Here is a 13,693-nt window from a genome sequence, read left to right as displayed (position 1 = left end):
GAAATAAATTGGATGATATCTACTTGTTTTTAGTGAATTTTACAGCTGATTTAAGACACGGGTCGAAACCGACCCGATAACATAAGAGATGGTAACAGAAAGTTAACACAAGACAAAGGTTAAAAAAAAAATATATATATATATATATATATATATATATATATATATAAATGATATAATTGGAAATAAGCATACATAAATAGATCGAAGTAAAAATGAATACAAAAAATACAAATGTTTAAAATTTAAAAATGAATCGAAAATAAATGTGGGAATGAATACAAAAATACATTTAGAAATAGAATTAAGAAACACTATTCAATAAATGTTACTTTTTATTTAGTTCATTGTTGGCAGTTTTTGGTGCTGCATGCAGCACAACAATAGACCTCAAACAAGGGCAAGCGCTCAAAATCAGGGATGGGCGAGTACCGATATCAGGTGTTAGTATTGATGCCGATACCAGCCTTAATTTAAGGGATCAGCCTCTCGTTTTACAATCAGGTCAGGAATGAGAAGAATAGAGAACTGCCATTCATTTCATGCAAATTGAAGCAAAAAGGCTATATTGGGAATATAAGGCTTTTGCTTTCAAATCATCTGACTGTCATGGTTCATTTTGGAGGGGAGAATTTCGTACTCGGTGGCATTGGTACTTGCTATTGGTATCGGTGACTACTCAAGAGTGGAGTACTCGTACTGGTATGGGTCTGAAAAAAAGCTGCTCAAAATACAAATCCCATCCGTCGCACGTGCTACACAAAGACATTTACGATAACGCTTCATGCGTGACGCAAGCGGGCCCCATTTTGATACCAATCGGCGGTCCGGACTTCATTGGCCCGGATTGGCGCGCGCACTCGCGGCAAGCGTCACCAGTCGGGGGCAAGAATTGTCGTCCGAGCACGAGCGAAGGCATGAAATACGGCTGGGCTGGAGCACATCCTTTATTATTCGACCGCAAATTGACACGTGACAACATTGATGCAGGCTTTGCGAAAGGCTCGCCTTCAATAATCAAAGCGTAACATTTGTGCAGTCGGTCGTCATGACAACTTCAGGCCGCGAATTGCGTGATTGTGAGGGTTCTGCTTTCATCAGCAAGTCCTTTGGGGAAAAATAATCGAATTCCACACCAATCACGCCGTCGCCATCCGCCCGGCATCCATGCGTCCCGTCCTTCCGTCCGCATGCGGGCCGAAAAGTCCAACTGGTCCGGACTGGACGGCGCCACGGAGAAGGCGGCGCCGTCAGAAGCCTGGGACGTAGCAGTAGGCCTCCAGCGAGGACAGGACGATGTACGCCAACCACAGGCTGAAGAACAAGCCGGCGGTGGCCTTCTTAGCCAGCGGCGGCCCGCCCAGCTCGCCGCCGATCTCGGGTCGGCGCCGATACATGAGGACGGCGATGCAGATGAAGGCGAAGATGGTGAAGAGGGTGACGGAGAACGCCAGCGTTCCCGGGTCGACCCGGAACGGCTGGTTCTGAGAGTAGTGGTAAATGGCGGCGATGGACCAGGCCACGCCGATGCCCAGGAACACATTGACGGCGTTGCTTCCCGTCACGTTGCCGATGGAGGCATCGGCGTACTGGTCTTGGCTGGCCGCCATCTTGCTGGCGAAGGTATCTGAGGGCAACGCGGGATCGGGTGAAGGCACCGCGGACGGCGGCGGATCACACGCGGGCGGGGCGGCGACCTACCTGGCACCGACGTGCCCAACGCCACAAAGACCACGGCCGTGACCGAGTCCTTCAGACCCACCGTGCAGCCGAAGTGCGACGCCAGGTCACCGATGATCGCCGTCAGCATGCCGATGACGGCGATGGAGACGGCGAAGCACGCCCAGCCGTTCCAGTAGTCGGTGGGCGGGACCAACGCAAACAGAAGCTTCCAGAAGACGGTCAAGAAATGCAGGACGTAGTCCAGAGCGGACGGCGGCTTCTTGCCGTCGCCATCGTCGTCGCCTACACACGACAGACGCGGTCGACTTTCAGACCGGACCTCTCCAGACCGCTTCATCCCGAAGTTTACCTGCGCCGATCGCGATGGCCTCGGCAAATTGTTCCCTCCACGACGTCGTTCCCACCAGCACAGTCAGCCTGGTCTTCTTCAGGACCTCGTCCACCGCGCTCTGACACACGCACACAAAGATGCCGCCATGGCGTCAATTGTCTTGTGAACGCCAGCTGGACAAGAGTCGTTTTGCGTTCGGACGTTACACGTCAAAAGATTTTGTGCGCGGGAGACAACCTTAAACTCATACGACTCCTCAACGACAACTTCCAGTTTGGCGTGTTCGCCCAACGTCGGTCGGCCTGACCGAGCCACGCGCCGCTCCTCTTTTGTCCGCAGGTCCTGGTCTTCCTCTGAGAGACACACACGGGCACCGATGGGCTCCCGAACGGTCCGAGTGGCGGACAAACTGTACCTGAGATGGTAACGACGGAAGACGGGTTCCGGTTTTCTTGTTGTTGGAGCTTTCTGTAAAGCGGGTCTTTGCCTGTCAGGTGGCGAGAAGGAAATGAAAAGGGCTTAAGCGAGGAGGACCCGTGGTGCACCAGACCAGGAGGTGGCTCCGGGATCCGGGAGATCCGGGAGATCCGGGAGATCCGGGAGATCCAACGAGTCACTCTTACCGGACAATCGTTTGTCTGTCAAAACAAAAGTTGCCATTACTCGTTGGGTGACTTCAACTCCTTCCTATACTTTCCTTTCTTTTACGGTTTTTACCGACCTGTTTGCCAGAATCCGCCTGAAAACAAAACAACATTTCTCTGAGAGCTTTGATAAAAAGAGAAACTGCCAAATAATGAATGCAGCGCGAGAGGCGTCTTACCGACTTCTTGAAGCAGAGCAGCTGAGGACGTCGTCCACAAAACGGGAAGGAAAACAGACGTCAACGTTTGTCAGACACAAACCAAGCAAAAGACAAAAGAGGCAAAGGACTAAACATTTGGGTGGGCTTTTTTTTCAAAATATTTGAGAATTAATCATCTTCAAAACTTTGCACACTGGTCTGACTTATTGATCGATATCGGTATCGGCAATTCTGGGGCCCCATGTAGGCTTCCTCCGGGACATCCCGTCCCCCGACGCTAAATACTCGGAAATCGACAGAAGTGTTCCATAAAAAAACACTCAGCGACTCAATTGAGGAAGTCTCCCAAGTGAAACGAGTATTAAGTATCGGCACCCTCTTCGAATAAAGTCACATTTTGACTTTATTTTTCTTTGACCTTAAACATCGAGAGGATGCCACTGAAATCGGATTCAGCCTTCGCTAAACCGATCATTCCAGTCTACCCCTGAAATGAAGACGACGTCAATCATCCGTATCTGCTCCAGTTTTCTGAAAAGAATGACCTTCGTTTAGCAGGGTGACAAAATGAGACGCTCAAATGTTATTGAGATTGTCCAAAGGTCTCGAAAACGTCCCTGAATGCTGCCTATCGACGCTGCTGTTATCAATTGTGACGATGTCCTCCCTCTGAGCTCCTCCCAAAACGCAACTTCAACCTGCGCCAGATGTGCTGAAAGCGAGCGTTTGCCTTCTGCATCCTGCCTCGAGGAGCCGATCCAGAGGATTCCAACTGGTTGAAGGGCGGAGGGGACGGACGGACCAAATTGAAAGAAGAAATCCCTTGACAAAAACCTCCGCCAGGGCCCAAGCGACCGACACGCGGGTGGATTTTGTCATTCTTTCGGGCGGGTCTCGTCTTTCCAATGGATGGCAACTCGGAAGGCGTTTTTGGCCCCTCAGCCGAGCAGACTTGATCAGCCGAGACTTTCCGATCGACTCGGACCCCCGACTTTGACACCCCCACCCCGACTATCAGTAGAACGTTGACGCGCGAGTCGGGTGTTTGTAGGCCCAACATTTGCCTGCTTGGGATGAGAGCTGTGAGGTTAGTGGACAAGGGGCGGGGTTAGAGTGGAGAAAATCCGGCCCCCACCTTTCCCGAGACTCATCTCCAGCATTCGCGGCTCGTCCATCTCCACCCAAAACCTTTTGTTCTTCTCGTACTCTTCGTCGTCGATGATGTTGATACGAAGCGTTTTGCTGAAACACAAACAACGAGGCCACGGCGATGATGACGCCGCCACTGTCGTGTTTAGGTACTTTACTAGTTTGGCCCATTCGGGCTTACTGGGGACGCACTAGCAGCCGCTAACTCGCGGTAACTTGGCAGGCAATTTGTACTCACCAGATCTCATCGTTGTCAAACTCCAGGACGCCGTAGGTGTCCTCAAAGTCTTCGCCGCCCCCTTTGGCGGTCCCCTCGATGGTCCTGTACGGCACGGCCACTGCTCCGCGAGCCCCAGAGGTCCGGACCACCCTGACCTCCATCACGCCGATGCTCTCGCTCACCGTCACTGCGGCTTCCTCAAAGGTGAAGACGCCCGCGTGGTCATCGTCAAAGATGGTGACCGTGGCCGTGCAAGGCAAAGCCAGACCCGGACGGCCGTCCCCGTCCGCCCCCTCCCCGCCGCTGCCGGCGGACACCACCCTCACGCCACTTAAGTGGACCAGGAAGTGCTCCTCTTCCTCAAAGATGTCGTCGTCCACAATGTGGATGCGGATCTCCTTCTGCGTCTCACCGGCTCGGAACACCAAAGTTCCCTCGGCGGAGCGGAAATCCGAACCGGCTTTGGCGGTGCCGTCTTGCGTCTGAAAGTCCACAGCGACAGTTGAGCTCGGGTCTCCGGCTCGACGCACATTGAGCGCAACGCTGCCGCAGTTCTCCAGGCACTGGTAGCTCGCCGGGTGGAAGAAGACCTTGGCGGACTGCTCGCTTCCTGACATCATCAAGTGGCACTGAGGGACTTCCTGGTTGGGGTCGGCGGCCGACTCTCGCTTGGGGATGTTGCCGGTCCCCGCTGCTGTCTGCGATGCGCGGCAGCGGTCGAAGGTGCGACTCTTCTCCTGCTGCGTGACTGCGCGGCAGGTGGCTAGCTCCATTCGCTGCTCCGTCTCCTCAACGGAATGCTTCAGCGTCAAAGGCGTCAGCGAGCCCGCTTGGCCGTCTTCCACCGGCACCTCAAAGCCCAGCCGGGCATCAAACGGGTGCCGGGCATCAAACGGGTCCCGGCCGCGAGACGGCATCTGGACGCCGGCTTTGGAGGGACGTTCCGGCTCGCCCTCCGTCTCGACGATCACCCCTCTGCGCTTGCCGGCTCGGTAGCGCTTGTACACGTACTTGTAGAACAGGAGGCGGCGGTCGGCCACGTATGCGAAGCTGACGCAAACCGGAAAGAAGGCGAGCGTCACGAGCCCCTCCCAAATCTCCACCACGCCCGGGGAGAAGTAGGCCAGGATGAGGTAGAGCCACGTGTAGGCGAAGACGCTCCAGGCGGCCGTGACGAAGAACACCCGGAGGTGCTTGACCCGGCGGGTCTCGCCGTCGGGGATGACGTAAACGCAAAGGCCGATGATGACGAACATGTTGAAGGCGGCGCTTCCCACAATGGTGTTGGGCCCCAGTTCGCCGGCGTCAAAGTTGTGGCCGCAAATCTCCACGACGGAGAGCAGGATTTCCGGAGCGGACGAACCCAGCGCCATGAGAGTCAGGTTGGACACGGTCTCGTTCCAGACGCGCACGGTGGTGCGGAACTTTTCCCCGTTGGCTCTTTTGACGGTGATCTGCCGCTCCTGAGACGTGATGACCTCGATGGAGGCCATGAAGCGGTCGGCGATGATGGACACGCCCAGGAACATGTACGCTAAGCCCATAAAATAAATGGCCGCCCTGGCTATGCGGTCCGGGAGTCCCGGGTCCTCCGGCCGCCAGGGCGGCAAGATGACGCCGTCCTTGCACCGGTTGCCGCCGCTGCATTTGCTGCCGTTGCGCAGCGTGTCGTTCCAGGCGGCGGCGCCAGAGCCGCCCGCTGACCCCACTTTGGCCAAGACCTGGACCAACAAAACCAGGGACCATGACGATCTCCCGCCCTGATGCATTGCCAGATGTGAGCGCTCCTCCGCTTGCCTGCCAGATGCAAAGACACGTGGGGGTCGCCAATGCACTTTTGCAACAATCTTCACCAGACTCCGACGACACACTCGGGACTACCGAAACATCCGCGACGCTTCAGACAAAAAACAAAAAGCAGAAAAAACGAATGTAAGCGGGGGCGCCGTGTCGGACGGTCCTCAGACTCAGACAGGAAGTGGCGTCAACAGCTCACAATTATCTGCGTCAGCCAATAGAGTTTGACCGAGAGGTGGAAAACCGGCAGCGGCCGTCAGACCAAACGGAACCGAGAGGAAAACCGTCCAGTGCACTTCGAGTCGCTCACGAGACGGGGATGCGCTAAAAGAAATCCAGATGGGCTCGCAGGTCGCCAGTCGACGACAACCAACGTTTGATCATGGGTTCTTTTGGACCTTTCAGAGATGGCAAGAAAGGAGTTTGCCTCTCGTAATGACTTGGTTTACCTCCCGGTTGACTACGAGCGCCTTTAAAGTCAGACTTTGGCAGGGTTTTGACCTTCTGGACCTGGATTTGCCATCTCTGCTAGCTGTAGCACATGTCGTGAAATTTAACGCTATGCTTACTAACAAGATGCTTTCCTTCAGAAATAAACATTGATCACATTCTCCTCAAAAGCGAGTCGATGCCTTTCGTCTCAGAAGTTGACAAACCGTACGTCAATTCAATGAAACATCGCTTAAAGGCACACTTGACGCATTGAGCAGCAAAAAGTTCATATTTTGTCCGGAATGAATTGAATAACTTCATTATTTTTCACGTACACTTTAAAATCACATTTTGCTGTCGACGAAAGATGACATCACCCATAGTGAGGAAATAGGTAACGACCAATCGCAGCTCACCTGTTTTCTGGCTTTGGTCAGCAAACGGAGCCATGATTGGTCGTTACGTATTTCCTCAGCACAGGTGATGTCATCTTCCGTCGAAAGCAAGTGGGAACATTTATATTTAAAGATATTAACTGTACATGACAAATAATGAAGCTCGCACTTTAACTACAGAACAAATATCTTCATACTGTTGAAAATGGCTCCATGAGTCAAATATTCCTTTAATGACAAAAAAACAGCTATGGATGATCGGAAAATATGAAAGTAATTGCCGGCGCCTTTTGGATTTTATGGCCATGAATGTTTATCTTGCCATCCGGTGGCGCTCATCAATTGGCGCACCTCTCGGGCACGGACGGCTTCGGCAACCAAAGAGACATTTGGACCGTCTCACACAGAAAAAAATTACAATAAATTCACTGGGAGCCACAAAAACCTTTTGGGATCCAAAGTGACAAAAACACCACATATGTTTTGTTTTGTTGTGTGTGTTTTAAAAAAAATTTTTTACTTGTATTTTCCATGAATAAAATCAATGAGCGGCTACAAACTAAGCGCAGTTTTTATTTGTGTTTGTAAGCTAAACATTGTGAACTCGGAAAAAAGAAGCCTGGTATTTTCCAATCAAATCATTTGAGTTCACGTGGTCGCTGTTCATGAAACCAAAGGCCAACTTAAACAGTCCGTCTGCAGCCAACCAAAAACGGCGCCCGCGTCGTCATCATTCCATCACGTGGACTCTCGGTGGCGTGCCGATAGCCAGAGCGAACGTATGGATGGGAAAAGCGCACAGTCCGCTTGGGCCGCTGACGGAGAAAGAATGGCCAGCGACCTGTCTGCGTGTCAAACGAAAAATTCCATTTTAAAAACGAACTGACGAACTCCAAGACAAAGTCTTTGAAATGAAACTTTCCCAAGGTCCCGGCGAGCCACGGCAGAAGGATCAGAGAGCCGCATTGGGGGTCGCAAGGTCCCACCCGAGACTCGGTCAATTTATGAGCACGACCGGCCGGACAGATGATAAAGAAGATGAGCACATTTCAAATAGAACAGAAATTGAAGCAACACCGACGTGTTTTGCTTCAATGTCGATTTTTGTCTTTGGGCAAACTTACCTTCCAAACCTTTCAGGATTTTGGATGAAAACCTTGAAGAATTCTGGATGCTCCTTTCCCCAAATCCCGAGGCCAGTCGATCAAGACGAAGAGAAGATGCGAAGGGGACGAGAAGATGACCAAGACTGAAGCAGCTTACGGCCCGACGCGTTGCTCATGTCATTGGGCGGAGCCAAGAGAGACCCCCCCCCCACCCCCACCCGTGTTTGTCACGTACATTAAACAGAACGGCAATCAAAACGGTCTCCACTGTGAAGGGAAGGCTTGAAAACAAAACCAGATGTCAAAAGAATAGTGGCGCTAATAACCTTCATAAACAGAAGGTAGACGTGTTAGCGCCGTCGCGGGAGGGGACGGGGACGAGGACGGGGACGGGGATGGGATGGGAACGGGGGGTATGATAAGCGCTCTTAAGCGAGCAGATAACGTTCTAAAGATGGCTGCCGAGTGGGGGCCTTATCAGTGTGCTGGTGGTGAAGGGCCACCAAACAAGGTAAAATACAAGCTAGCAAGTTTGCCAGGTCCGGAATAGCAGCTAACGCCAAAGAGCCACATGACCTTCGCTGACCTTCGCTGACCTTCACCAAGCTCAGAGAGCTCAACGGGAGCTTTTCCTGATGAAAAGTCTTCCCATTATTTCCGTGAGGGATGTTACAAGACACCATTTTCTAACCAGTACAAATATTCACCTCTTGAGTACTCGCCGATACCACCGCTACCCTCGATACTCCAAATTTGTATTCAACCAATGACGTATCACTTGAAAGAAAGACCTTAAGTTTATGCCTGAGACAAAGTTTTGCAGTCGAAAATATCCGCAAAAAAAAAAAATCGCATTCTGATTGAGGATTCATTTGTAATAAATGAGCAAAAGTGCAACGTAAAACGGGGAACTGCCGCAGTTTTTGTCATGCTTCAAATGAGGTGCAAAATTAAACAGCTTCACCCGTTTGGTGAGAAACTCTGAAGTTGGAAATAGTCTTGAAAATACAAGCGTGAACTACGTCGTCTTCTTGTACGAAGGCCGCTTCTTCACGCAGCGAATAATAACATTTCGTGAAAGCGGCAAGTCCGTTTCTACACGGAAGAGCAAAATGGTGAAAGCGCGCCAAAGGAGCCAACCATAAAAATGCACACGACCCTCATGATGCGCACCAAACATCTGACAAGCGCCGGCGGATTTACGACTCGTTGGCCGCCAAGGCAGATATTTATGAAAGAAAAAAACTCCTCGTTCCGAGGGCAAAAACAAATGAAATGTTATGAATGTGCAACTGAAGGTGCTCCAAAAGGGAGGATGTCGAATCGACAAAGATCAAAAAACACTGAAAAAAAAAGCCACCAAACTGCGGCTAGAAAAATGACAGACAAAAGTTATTTCCGACAGAATTGGAATAAGCCGTTCACGAGCGTCAGCCGATCCAAGGGGTTGATCCGCCGCCGCTTGGGTCGCTCTCGGGATGCCAACGCGCTAATCCTGCATCGCGGCGCTCCAGACGACGAGAGTGGTCGCCGGGCTCCCGCTTTCTGTGTCTGAAGACCAAAAAAAGGACTTCCTGAAATGTGCGTTGCTGTCAGTGGGGCACATTGTTGATATTTGTTCCTATTCGCGGCCTACCTTCCGTCCTCAACGTCCAGAATGTTGTCCGGCAGGCACACGTTGAGCGTCTCGGGCAGCAGGAAGACGAGCGCGCCGCTGAGTATTCCCGTGGCGGAAAAGATGAGCGGCGGCAGGAATAGCCAAGCGTCCTCCAGGAGAATGAGCATCGGGGCCAGTGAGCTCCCGACGCGGCACAGACAGGAAGCGTAACCCATTCCGCGCTGCCTGTCCAATGGGAGCGTCTTCGTTGAGCTCACTTGTGGCTAATGTTGAATTAGTAACATTGTTTTTCAGTTTCAATTGATATTTTAGCCGTTTTGGATTTAGTTATAGCTGTGTAGCTCAATGAATAGAATTGTCTATTGTATTCTTATCTGTCTCTTTCGCCTGAGAAGAAAAGGGCAACAAGTTCTTTTTACTGTTATCTAGAAGGGAGTGTAGTCTAGTAGCGGTCTCAGTCGGAAGAGGGGAGGGACAGGCTGATGCATTATTGTTTTTCTCTAATCTGATTTGTACCTATGGGAACTTGCTGAGGGAGGAGAGAGGGATTTTCTTGTATTCACTGAGTTGCAAATAAATGTACTGTGGGCTGAAGGAGGAGCCCACTTTTGAACAGACCACTGCTTGGGTGACTTCAATTGTGTGATCAGAAGCTTCTGACTAATTACCTTTGCAAAGGGACTTCTTCACCAGGATCTCACCATTCAGTTAATTGAACACGCAAAGAGTAGAATACAAATATTGTCTACTCTAACACTAACATGTTAGCGACATCAGCTGAGCAGAAGCCAACTTTGGACGTGCCTAACACAGACTCTAAGGCCAATCTAACAAGAGGTAACAAAGTTACTTCCGGGTCGCAGAGATGGCAAATCCAGGTCCACAAAGAGGATTTACCATCTACGGCCGTTGAAGGAGTCGGCCTCGGCGGTCTTACCGAAGGACGGTGGGGAATAGCTCGGCCGAATAGAGGAAGGCGGTGGTAAATGCCGCCTCGGAGAAACCCTTCGCCACCACGGCCACGCAGGTCCGAAGCACGGACAAGTCTGAAAGACAAATGGAAAAAGCGCTCGCGCGATCCAACCTCGTCATTGGAGCAGTTCGCCACGAGCGCTCACCGAGCGGGATCGCCGCGTTGATGCCCATCAGTGCGCCCGTCGTGATCAGAAAGCCCGCCTGGCCGTTGCGCCGCCCAATCCAGTCAAGAACAAAGTAGGTCAGGATTTTGGCGGGCGCTTCGATGGCACCGTAGATGAACTGCGTGAGGTAGATATTGACGCCGAAGCCCGAGATACGGAAGCTGATGCCGTAGTACAGGAAGGCCACAGAAAACCCCAAGATTCCGGAGACCAGCGTGATCTTCCTCAGCTGCGGCGTCTTGAGCAGGTCCAGGTAGGAATGCGTCCTGTTGGCCTCGTCAGCCGCCGCCGCCTTCTCCAACATCTGCAACAAGAGCGGCTTTTCATCGAAAAGCAACACAGGAAGCGCGGCCCGCGTGGAGACGCCTACTTCCGGCTGCAGTCGGCCGCCGTCCTTCCCGTTCATCTCGGCGCAGCGAAGCAGGCGCTCGCGGGCCTCGGAGGTCCTGCCGTTGGCGAGCAGCCAGCGGGCCGACTCGGGCAGCCACCTGGATGGCGACGGCGCCAGTTCAGAGAGCGGCGGTATCCGCAGACGCGCTTCTGACTTACCAGCAGCTGACCAAAGCCGGCAGGCACGGCGCCGTCACCGCCAGCATCAAGTGGCGCCAGTCTCGGATGAAGTAGGCCAGCAGAGCCAGCAGCATGTTCCCGCGCTCCACGACAAACTGATGATCGTGCCCGTCAAGGTGCGATGTTCCACGTCCGTCCACTCCATGCCTGAGAGACGCGAGCGGTTCGGGTCGCGCTCGGGTCACGCTCGGGACAGGAAGTACAAAGCCGACGGCGCTCACCCAGAACCGTGCCGACAATGGACACGCCGCTCAGCGTGACGCCGCTCAGCACGCGCGACACGGCGAACATCACGTAAGAGCCGGAGAAGGCCGAGGTCGCGCCAAACAAGGCGGTGCCCGCCAACGCTGCCGCCAGCATCGACTTCCGGCCAAACCTGCGCACGCGACCGACAGGACGACCGGTTAAGCCTTCCGGCACTTTTTAACGGACAGACGACTTTATAAGATTGAATAAGATCCCAAAGTTGCTAAACAGCAAGTTGACTTTGTGGGTCCACACATGAAGATCACCAAAGAAAAATCGCAAGTCTGCGATGGGGAAATATTGCTCTTGTCTGAATGTGGTCACAAAAGTACGTCGTCCGCATGAATTCTGGACTTGCGCCCTTGAACCCAAAAAGCTGAAATACATGCGGGGAGCCGCGACTTGTTCTGCGAGCTCCGCCTCTCGACTCGGCTCCTCCTTCACCACAACGGACCGATACGGAGTCGGCATCGCAGCAGACGCCGCCGCGATCCGCCGGTCCTTCTCCTGCTCTCGTGATACTTGAACTCCTCCACTCGGGGCAGGATCTCGGATTTGGAGATTTATTACGATATGAATTTATTTTGTCTTAGTTTTTGTTTTGCCAGTCCTGGTTATTGTCGGACTGATTTTTACTCCATGTACACTACAGCACTTTGTATGCCGCAAATGTTGTTTTTAAGTGCTTTATAAATGGAGTAGCGTTAAGAGTTGCGATATTTACAGTATGTCACAAAAGTGATCACACCCCTCACATTTCATGACATCTTTTCACAGAATAGCACTGAAGAAAGGACACTTTGACACAATGACAATTATGGAGGACCAAAAGTGCCAAAATAAAGAATTCATAAAGTGAAAAAACAAACAAATATAAAAACAAAAGTTGCAAAATTTTAAATAAATAAATAAATATTGCTGCAGCTACGCGCACGTTGATGTCAACGGCGACCAATCCGGCGCCCATGCCACTGCAGTTTGTTTCCAACCACGAGTCCGGCAACCTCGTTAAAGGACTCCCAGGAGACGCACACAAGAGCGCGGAAAAGGCAGAAACTATTGGATTTCTTGCCCGCTTCCTCAAATGACACGAGCCATGGGAGAAAACACGACTCTTTGTTGGGACGTTCCCATCTGCTAACTTACTTGTCGGAGAGAAGTCCAAACAGGATAGCGCCCAAGGTGACCCCCAGGAAGAAGAAGGTCGCCAACACTTGATTCAGCGTACGATCCTCGCACACCAGGTCCCACTGCACGCACACAGCGCAATCAAAGACGTGATACGAACCCGGTTCAGGCGTGCTCACGGCCCGGTCGAGACCCGATCGAGACTTGACCGACGCTGGCTCAAGACTTGATCAGAGCCTGGTCAAAATCTTGTCATGACTTGATCAAGTCCTAGTAGACAAGCTTAGATTGTGCAAAAAAAAAAAAGCAAGGAGTGAATTGTCCTTCCAGAGCAGGTTGCCACTCACCAGACCGATTTTGGGGCACCGCAGGGGACACGGGTGACGGAAGGGGCGACTGCACGTAAAGGTTCAAAAGCATCAGAGGTGGACTTCGGCTCACCTCAGTGGCAGTTGTAGAGCTGAACTCGGATGGGTCATACACGTAGCCGTGAGGACAAAGGCCGGTCCGGTTCTTCTCCCGGGTCAGGTTGCCGCCCACTTTGTCGACGCCGCACGAGCTCCAGGTGCCGGCGTCCGCTAGGGTGGAGTGCGGGGACGCCGGTCCAGGGGCGCAGCGGTGAGCGGGCGTCGCCGACACAAAGTTGTGCAGCAGGAAGTGGAGCGGCAGGATGGCCCGCGGGAGGCACAAGATGCTCAGAACCAAAAACTGGAAGCTGGAGAAGCCGCCGACCTCGTGAAGGATTTCCTCGAACCGCATGGCGACCGCTCGCTTGCGTGACTTCTGGGGCGATTCTTCCTTTTTTGAGGCAGTGGGAGGAAGGGCTACGTGTGTGCGTGAGTGTGCGTGTAGCATTCCCGCTTTGATCGGCAGCTGGCAACAAGACTGGACCCGATGCTTTCTTCCTCATGACCACATGACCGGCGCTGCTGCCGACTCCACTTTGGGTTTTTTAAGCTCACTAAATGTTACAAAAACAATCAACAGAAATAGCGTACTAAATAATATGGTGAAATATTATCCAGAAGAAGCAAAGTCCTTCAAACGGCTCCCTAAAAGTGACCTCGATTGACC

At 52.3% G+C, this 13,693-nt stretch overlaps 2 protein-coding genes across 2 annotated transcripts; both read right to left on the bottom strand.

Annotated features, from left to right (window-relative positions):
• Nucleotides 1-1,250: 1,250 nt before the first annotated feature.
• On the bottom strand, nt 1,251-8,006 carry LOC147169042 (sodium/calcium exchanger 1-like). Its single transcript, XM_086082395.1, has 11 exons — nt 7,937-8,006; nt 4,207-5,985; nt 3,955-4,061; nt 2,838-2,858; nt 2,736-2,753; nt 2,638-2,652; nt 2,430-2,501; nt 2,252-2,367; nt 2,033-2,132; nt 1,702-1,965; nt 1,251-1,627 (listed from the first exon to the last, which is right to left on the bottom strand). The coding sequence occupies exons 2-11, from the start codon at nt 5,955-5,957 to the stop codon at nt 1,251-1,253; spliced, it is 2,841 nt and encodes a 946-aa protein (XP_085938521.1). The 5' UTR covers nt 5,958-5,985; nt 7,937-8,006.
• Nucleotides 8,007-10,469: 2,463 nt separating this feature from the next.
• Nucleotides 10,470-13,411, bottom strand: LOC147169041 (solute carrier family 22 member 7-like). Its single transcript, XM_086081932.1, is given in 8 exon segments — nt 10,470-10,582; nt 10,655-10,979; nt 11,046-11,163; nt 11,225-11,327; nt 11,330-11,392; nt 11,467-11,621; nt 12,638-12,741; nt 13,061-13,411. Coding segments are annotated over 8 exon segments (1,299 nt in total). The 5' UTR covers nt 13,379-13,411.
• Nucleotides 13,412-13,693: the final 282 nt, after the last annotated feature.

Source organism: Leptonotus elevatus, chromosome 8, assembly GCF_054856555.1.
Source record: "Leptonotus elevatus isolate MCC_2025b chromosome 8, RoL_Lele_1.0, whole genome shotgun sequence".
NCBI lineage: Eukaryota > Metazoa > Chordata > Actinopteri > Syngnathiformes > Syngnathidae > Leptonotus > Leptonotus elevatus.
This window is presented reverse-complemented; position numbering and strand designations above follow the sequence as displayed.